This window comes from Pan troglodytes, chromosome 8 (genome assembly GCF_028858775.2).
Source record: "Pan troglodytes isolate AG18354 chromosome 8, NHGRI_mPanTro3-v2.0_pri, whole genome shotgun sequence".
NCBI classification, from domain to species: Eukaryota; Metazoa; Chordata; class Mammalia; order Primates; family Hominidae; genus Pan; species Pan troglodytes.
Window position 1 is genome coordinate 86090252 of NC_072406.2, and position 8355 is coordinate 86098606.

Here is an 8355-nt window from a genome sequence, read left to right on the forward strand (position 1 = left end):
TTGGCCTCTGGATCTCAGGCAAGGGAAGCTCTAAGGAGGGAGAGAGGCTCCAAGAAATGCCCTACAGCGAAAAGGCCCTCAATCAGCTTTGACAGAGAAAATCCCCAAGGGGTCACTAGCAAGCCCCAAGAAGGCAAGGCTCTGCCTGGGGGCACTCTGGCTGCTCTCAAGGGCCAGAAAAGGGTCAGCCGTCTGTTCTCCATGCCCCCCGGCAGGGCTCCCGGTGCCTGCAGCCTTTGCCCACTGTTTTGGTGACATTTCCTTCATGGTAACCAGCCCCAAGTAAAACATCCCAGGAAGCAGCCCCTAAAAATAGCTCCTCCCAGGGCAGCAGCAAGCAGGGGGGAAGGGAAAGAAAGGGAGGAGAAAAGAGGGGAGCAGATGGGAAGCTGCGGCTGCTGCTGATAGGGCCCAGGAAGCGGAGATGGTGTTGGGGAGGAGTGGCTGGAAATCTCCCCACCGCACAGCCCAGAGAGGTGGGTACAGACGGGAATGGGGCCTCAGCCAGCAACGAGGAGGGATTTGCTCCACCAGGCTTGGAGCTTGGGGCCTAGATGGAGAGGTGTGAGGTGATATGCCAAGATTCATCACAGGAACAAAGTATCCAGAACCTGTGTTTTAAAGAAAGGCGCCAAGGAGTGGGTGGAGGCCACGCGGCCTGAGGACGCTGGGTCTGAGCCCTGGCAAAGTCACGGGCACCTGCAGCACAAAACCAAAAAAGAAAAAAAAGACCCCAGACAAAGCTTTTGTGCTTTGGTTTCCCCAGCAGTCCTGCGGCAGATCTGTCTGGCCATGGGTAGGTGACAAAGGGGCTCTGCAGAGAGGCATTCAAGAGGTGCAAAGTGCCCATCTCCTCCTGTCACCACCCTTTTGGCACCCATGGGATCAGGCCCTTGTTGGTCTGCCAAAGCTGTTCAGAGAGCAGCAAGCATAGAGATGGGAGCAGGAATGGTCACACCCAGCCTCCCCTTCCCTATCTCCAGTCTCAGCAGAGAATGGGGTCAGCCACTCACCTCTAGGGTTTCAGCACAGCTTCGAACAAGGGTATGGTGACAAGGGACCAGAGGAAGCAGCAGGAAGAAGGCAGGGGCCTCCCTGACAGGACAGGGCAAACTTCCCACCTCCATCCCCACACCATGATGCAGCACCCCAAGTCACTCTAGGAAGACAGGTGGGAGGGGAGGGGGACAGGCCAGTGTTATGTGCGCTAAGGCCCACAGCTCAACGTGACCGCATGACAAAAGCCGCCTGGCAGAAGCCTTTGCACAAAGGGACCTGCAGTCGGCTTCCATCCCTTCAGGAGAGAAGGTAGAGGCGCTCCATCACTGATATGCAGGATGCCCATTTCTCTGTTTACAGAAATTGGCCTGTTTTATCCTCAGGAGGAAAGCATGGTTTCGCACACAGCCTCCTTAAATGCTTCCTCGAGGCCTGTGTTCCAGTGCTGTGTGGATTTCTCTTCCTTCTCCCACTCCCTGCATTACTGCTTCCCCCTCCCTTCTCTTTCCCTCACTTCACCCAGATCCTTAACAGGAAAGTCTCACTTGGAGATACCACAGGGGACACAAATGTCATGGGGGCTACTCAGGCCAACACTAAGGGGGCGGGGACTCTCAGCTGGCACCATCCAGGGGATCCCATTTCAGTCCCCAGGGCCAGCTGGACCCAGAAAGGGACAGCCTTTACCCTTCTGGTGGCCAACATGCCACAACCCGAGCCACCCAGCTTGCCGCAGCCTCAGACAGACACCCCAATCCCGAGGCCCAGAACGAGGCCCCTAATCACAGAACAGCCCATGTGCACAGATGGCCACATAGCGGCAGACACACAATCTGGAGAAGGCTGGGCCAAGGTGTGTCTGTTGAATTCCAGAGGGCATGGCAAGAGCAACTGTTGTTGCAGATTTTAGGTGGCATCTCTTAAAAGAGTGGCTCATGCCTCACCTGCATGAAATTCACTGGAGCATGTGTTAAAAATGCAGATTCTGCAGCTCCACCCTAGACCTCCTAAAGCAGAATCTCTGTGGCTAAAGCCCAGAAGTCTGTATTTTTTAAACTAGTACTCAGGGTGATCCTTACGCACACTAAAATTGAAAATCACTACCTGGAAGAGATCCCAACAGTGGCCCTATAGTGCCATTTAGTGACAAGGAAGGAGGAATCATCAGCTAAATGTCTGCCTACATCTCCCACTCTGCCTTATGCCCCAAGCACAGGTCTTTATCCTCATCTGTCCTCTCTTCCAGCAGCCGTATCAGGTCTGCAGCTTGGCTCCCTGGATCAGAAAGGGAGGACCCAAGTCTGTAGCAGGGTACAAGGGCTCTGGCAACTTGACTCTGAGTTTCCTAGGAGCCAAAGCCAAAAGGCAACCATGATTGGTTACATAGTCCTCTTGACCCATTCATTTAATGCGTATGTGGCTGGCATACGTCAGGCACTTCGCTAGGGCCTGCCCATGCAGAAGTATAGAAACACATAAGGACCCTTCCCTCACCTCTCAGGTCCTCACAAAGAGGAAAGCTTTTGCTTACATTTAGCTTCAAAAGAAATTTCTTCACACGGAATGTACAGATTAAATAAATATGTTAAAGTATTATAACAGATTTCAAAACACTGTTTCCGGTAGCATCTCTTAGTAAGGCCAAGGGCATTACCCCAGTATCTATCTTGGTAAAAGCAACTGGAATCCAGATAAATGGTACATATACAGAAGTTTCTTGTGATGCTGATTGTTCTAGGGATAAATCCTAAACGACGTAGAAGAAAGGACCATTTGCCCTTCAACTGTAGCAATATGGGGGAAATGCTTTGGATATAAGCAAAGAGAGCAGGATATAAAATGTTATGCTCCGCGAGGTGAAAATCTGTATGCATATGAATAAAGATAAGAAGGGAATATGAAGATTTAAAAATAAAAAAAGACATAAGGGCTCAGGCTCCTTGAGGGGGGTGCTCTTAAATCTTAAAATAACGACTTATCATTGCCATCACCTGGCCCACTAGCTCCTGCATCCAAGCCTATTTTAAATGCCTCCTTCGGCCTAGTGGAGCTAAGCTTGGAACCATGGGCTCCCTTAAGAGCCCAGCTCCACTCCTATCACGGTTCTGAAGCAAACAGAGTGACGTTATGTGACTTTCAGTGACTTTATGTAGACAGGCCCGCAGACAAAGACAGTGCTCAATGCATATCCGCATGAACTCCCCACCTTGCAACCTAGCCGCCAATGTGGGCCTCTGAGGCCACAGTGACAAGACACAACAGCCCAAAAGAAGGCTTCCTGTCTCGATTGGACCCCCCCAGAAGAACAGGTGATCCCTCTCCCTGACTCCTAGCCACCTCACCAAGGATGCCAAGGAGAAACAGCTCTATACCCTCTTTTTATCTTTTCAGTTTGTAGCCCAGAGAATCACAAACAAGAAAGACAGGAGGCAGGAAGACCCGGTGAACACAGCAAGCCCCTTCAGACCTTCACAGATGACCCTGGTGGGCCCACGACATTCCCAGACACAGAAATCCAACACCTGCGGAGACCTAGGCAGACAGCGATGAGTGAAACCCAGCCCCAGTGGCTGCAGCTTTATAAAATATATAGTGTAAACTGAGAGTCTGCAGGGAAGCCATGGCCCTCACTCCCTAACCCCATGGGAACCAGCCCATGGCTACCCTGGCCCAGATCTCTCCAGGAGTTCACATCTCCCATGCCCACACCTATAGTCCAGCCCCACCTTGTTCCCTCCATCTCCAAGACAGCCCCTTTCCACTTTCCCACCTCCACACAGTACTGGCTGGCACTTACACATTCTGACCCCTCTGGCTGGCATCTGTGCCTATCATCTGTGCCTCTGTCCCAAAGTCAACCTGGCACATGAGGCCACACAACAGAGCCCAGTCTTGGCATATCCATCTTGGGAGAGGGGGAGTTGCTGTCTGAAGCATATACTTTTACACAAGAATCCTATTCTTGAAGGGAAAAAAAAAAATCAACGAGAAATCAAGTCTCATCCAGTTTGGCCAGGGAAAGATATCCGTTGGGAAAGATGGGACAAGGTTAAAAGGAGGCGAGGAAGGGAAAGGGAGGCTATCACACAGGTCATGGAAATTTACGCAGGTAGGGAAGGAGTAGGAAATGAAAGCCCCAGTCAGGCAGCTGCAGGAAGTCACCACATCACCTATCCTCACATCCCAGAATTCGGCTCCCAGCCACCTCTCCTTCTCTTACCCATGGGTCAGAGGACACTGGTGAGATGAAGAGAGCAAAGCATTGCGTCATCAACTGGAGACACCAGATGCCAGCCCTGTTTCTGATGCACCAGGGCTCTGCTGTGTGGGCAAGAGAGGTATCCAGCCTCAAGCCATTGTTCCTGCCTGCACCTTCCATCCTTGGCCAGAGGATGTCTGCCAGAGAGCCCAGCCCCTGTTGTCCCCCCAACCGCCACTCCAGGGTATCTGACTGCCCACATATCTCTATGGCAACCATCCTCAGACTCAAGGTACCCAGAGAGAAAGAAAACAAACAAGTCCAACTTTATAGGCAATGCACACGAACAGCAAGAGATGGAGCTGGATGGGAGTCAGCAATTAGTGCCCTACTAGAGGGATGGAGAGAGAGTCCCCAGTCAGGGGGTGGACACGGCCCTGCTAAACAGGTCCCAGAACAACTGCCAACACGACAGAAGCCTGTGGAATTGTAGAGCTTCTCTAAGCATTTGGGACATCTATTATGTCTCTTATCCCAGAGAAACCCGTGTCATTATTGGCCAAAGCCCATGTCTTCCCCAGGGCATGTGTCCTGGCTCCTAATATATTTATGGCATCCTACTGCCCAGCCCTAATTCCTTTCTCTGAGTTTCACAACCTTTGTCCCCCAGCTGCACCCTGCAGCCCTCCGAGATCTGACCTCTGTACTCACCAGACCTGTTCACAGAGCACTTCACACATTGCTGGGTCTACACCTATCAGATGAGGTGAGTTTGGCAAGCACCCAATAGGAAGTTCAGAGAGTGTAGGTTCAAGGTGTGAAAGACAGGCCCTGACCCTCCAAGCCTCAGGTACTTGGGAGGATCTCGCAAGTGAGGCCCCAAGGCCTTGGCCTTTATGCTCCTCAGACTCGGAGGCAGTGCAGTTCCTGCCCAAACCGGGCCTTTGGGATTTCTAGACCATGAGGCATCACCCTCCACCCAGGACAGACTACATCTGCTGCTGCACCACCAACTTTGTAATTTGATCAAAAAAGCAATCAAGTTCATCTGGCAGAATTTGTTCCTGAGAAGCCCTCGCCAGTAGCAGCCTCCCCTGATGTTTACAGATTCCCTTCCCTTGGGAGTCTGTTCTGCCGCCTGGTGGGCAGGGGAGGCTGGCTTTGTCAGAGCTGCTCACTTACTGCATTTCCATCCTAAGTCACCACTGGGGCACAGGCACCAGGAAAGGCCTGCAGTAGCCACCACTGCCCCAAAGGGAGAGGCTCCAAATGCCCCAAATTAAGAGCTCCCCATTCTGTACCACCCACTACCCCCATATCCTCCACCTCCCTGAAGACCGAACTCCCTTGAGCCTTTGGGGGCCACTGCAGCTACTTGCATCTCTTCCTTCATTCTTTTGTACCTGGGCGCTTCCAGTCCCCCATGCAACTCCTTTTCTGGCTTCAGCCTGACACAAAGTCCAACCAGTCTGAAATTCCAACTCCTCTCCAAGTGCTAAAACGCACAACCCCCAATTCCTGGGGCTTCCTCAAAAGAAACCATGGCCCCTGGAGGCACCCTCAGGAAGAGGTCAAGACAGGGAACACTCACCCCGGGCAGACAACTTCTTGGTATTGATGATTTTTGCTGCGTACTCCTGCGTGGAGGTTTTCTTCACACACCTGCGGACCACAGAGAAAGCACCCCTGGAGGGAGAAGGGGAAAAGAACTGGGACACGGAGCAGGGCAGAGTGACACAGACACACTTCAAGTCTGGGGACGATGATGCTCCCACCACCAGACCTCTAGTCACACTCACGTACATGCACACACACCGGCGCTGCGACCACCACCATCCAACATGAGGCAAAAGGACACGGCCACCGCAGGACACTGAACAGATGTGGGTGGCGTGCCGCGCTCCCACCCCCTCATCCAGTCCCTGGGCAAGGCAACAGCCTCCACCTCAGGCTGCACATCAGGAGCGGGTGGGCGATGCTGAAAACACACACCTGCTGCATCTCAGACAGCCCTGCGGTCTCGGCCAAGAGAACCAGGGCAGAAGGGAGCAGAGAGACCCTGCCCTTCTCTCAGCAGGAACAGTTGAAGGTCGGGGAAGGAAAGATTAAAAAGAGGGTATCATCCCCTGAAAGAGAAATCTCCCTCAACCATGGGGCAAAGTGAGGCTCAAACCCCCCCACAGTCGGTTTCATCTCACTGCATCCCGGCTCAACTGACAGCAAGGGAAGAGAGGACACAGTCAGACATCAAGAACTCCCCTTCCCATGCTATTTTCCTTGACGTCCCCCTCAAATGGGAGCTCGCACTCAGCTCTGGAAACGTCTGGGGGGGCGGGCGGGGCGGGGGCTGCAGTGGCCGGGCTCGGCGCCGCGGGTGGGGGTGGGGGGCCGGGGCTGCTGCAGCGGCCAGCTCAGTGCGGAGGGGAGGGGGATGCTGAGGCTGCGGCGCGGCTCCCGGGACCACTGCAGGGGTGGGGGGAGGGGACAGGGGTGCCGCAGCACTGCCCAGCCGCGGGGCTGGGAGCCTGGAGCGGCACCCGCGGGGGGCGGGGCCGGGCGCCAAACAGCCCCCCCACGCCCGGGCTCCGCAGCAGAGCTAGGGCTGCAGGGCTGGGGAGGGTCCTGAGTGCGAGGCGCGTGGGACCTGGGTTCAGGGTGCGGAGTGAGCAACCGGGCAGCTTTGGGAGGTGGTCGGGAGGGGGGCGCCTGAAGGGTGCGGAGGGGCGGGGCTGGAGGGCACCCGGGAGCGGTCCGGGGTCTGCGGTGTCCGCGGCGGCGCGTGGGGAGCAGCGGCCCCGCCAGTTGCTGCAGGGCGCGGAGGGGGATGCGGGGCAGTGCGCGGGGGGCGCGGGGACCGAAGGCGGCGGGCGGGAAAGGCGGGGGTGGGGCGGCCGAGGGGGAGCCGCAGCGGCCGGTGCAGGGCCGGGGGGCGGGGCGAGAAGCCGCATAGCTCCCGGGCGGCAGGGCAGGCAGGGGACCGCGGCGGGCGGGCCGTACTTGCCAAGCTCCTCGAAGAGCTGGTAGTCGTCGGTGAAACGGGTGCAGGTGGCGGTGGTGGCCATGCTGGCGGGCGGGCGGACGCGGCGGTGCAGCCCGCGCCGACGTCGGTGCACAGTCACCGCCGCCCGGCCGAGGGAGCAAGAGGAGGAGACGGGGCTGAGCCCGGCAGCACCGCGAGACTTTACCGGGGAGAGCGAGGGAGGGAGTAACACCCCCGCGCCGCCCGCCCCGCCCCGCCCCCAGCCCCGCCAGCACCCCCCCCCGCCCGGCCCCCGGCCCGCCCCCGGGGAGGGGCCTCCTGCCGCCGACCCCGCCCCGCCCCGGAGCCGCCCTCGCTGGGCCAGGCGCGCGGGGCAGCCGAGGGGAGGGGGTCCCCGCTCCGGGCCACCTGTCTGGGCAGACGGAGCTGGAAGGTTCGCGACTTATGGGCTCGTCCCGGGGCGGACCCCGCGCGGGCTCGGGAACGTGCATGCGAGGGTGCATGTGTTAGGAGTGTAGGAGTCTGGACCACTGATCTCTCTGGACGGGTCCTACACGCGGGTCCCGAGCCCCCAACCGGGCTCCTAGCACGTGGGGAGAGAGCCAAGGTCAAGGAGCCTGTGCCAGGCTGCACGCCCGGGAGGCGCCCCCAGCCTGCGCAGAGCCAGCTGCCAGCCGCCTTCCCTCTGGGAGCTGACAGTCTAGACTTGCGCAAGCACCAGGGCCATTATTAGAAAGAAACCCTTCAGGCGCGGGTTGATCAGGGAGACCAGGCCAGGGGCAAGGATACAGGTAGGACTCTGCCTTCCTGCACCATAACTGCAGAGATGAAAGAGTATTCTCTATCCGGCCAGAAATGAAAGGGGTGAAGTGGGAAGACTTGAAAAGGCTTTGTGCAGTGGGGGCTAGAAGAGAAAGTGGAAGAAAGGGGAAATCCCCATTTTCTTGCAAGGCACCCTCGTACTTTTATTTTCTGGCACCTACCACATTTTGTAGTGATGCATTGACTGGTATAAGGGGCAGTAGAGCTATCTCATAGCTGTCTAAGCGTGAACTTGCATCAAACTGCCTGGCTTGGATTTCTAGGCAACTCACTGATCAGCTCTGTGACCTGGGGTAAGTCACTGAATCTTTTTTTTGAGACGGAGTCTTGCGCTGTCGCCCGGGCTGGAGTGCAG

General features: G+C 56.5%; 1 protein-coding gene across 50 annotated transcripts in view; it reads right to left on the reverse strand.

The window, feature by feature from the left end:
* Nucleotides 1-7437, reverse strand: part of CAMK2G (calcium/calmodulin dependent protein kinase II gamma) — a 62109-nt gene extending 54672 nt beyond the window's left edge. For 32 of the 50 annotated variants that reach the window (XR_010146642.1, XR_008537550.2, XR_008537549.2 and 29 more), the window contains exons 1-2: nucleotides 7196-7375; nucleotides 5790-5884 (exon numbers count right to left, since the gene is read on the reverse strand). Coding sequence is in view for 35 of the 50 variants with exons in the window: in XM_016918636.4 (XP_016774125.1) it covers nucleotides 5790-5884; nucleotides 7196-7260 (160 nt within the window). In the remaining 15 variants the exon portion in view is untranslated. Of the gene's footprint in view, nucleotides 1-5789; nucleotides 5885-6190; nucleotides 6325-7195 lie in introns of those variants that run through there. The other 18 variants (XM_063780790.1, XM_063780788.1, XM_063780787.1 and 15 more) reach the window with 14 other exon arrangements.
* Between the last annotated feature and the right edge of the window lie 918 nt (nucleotides 7438-8355).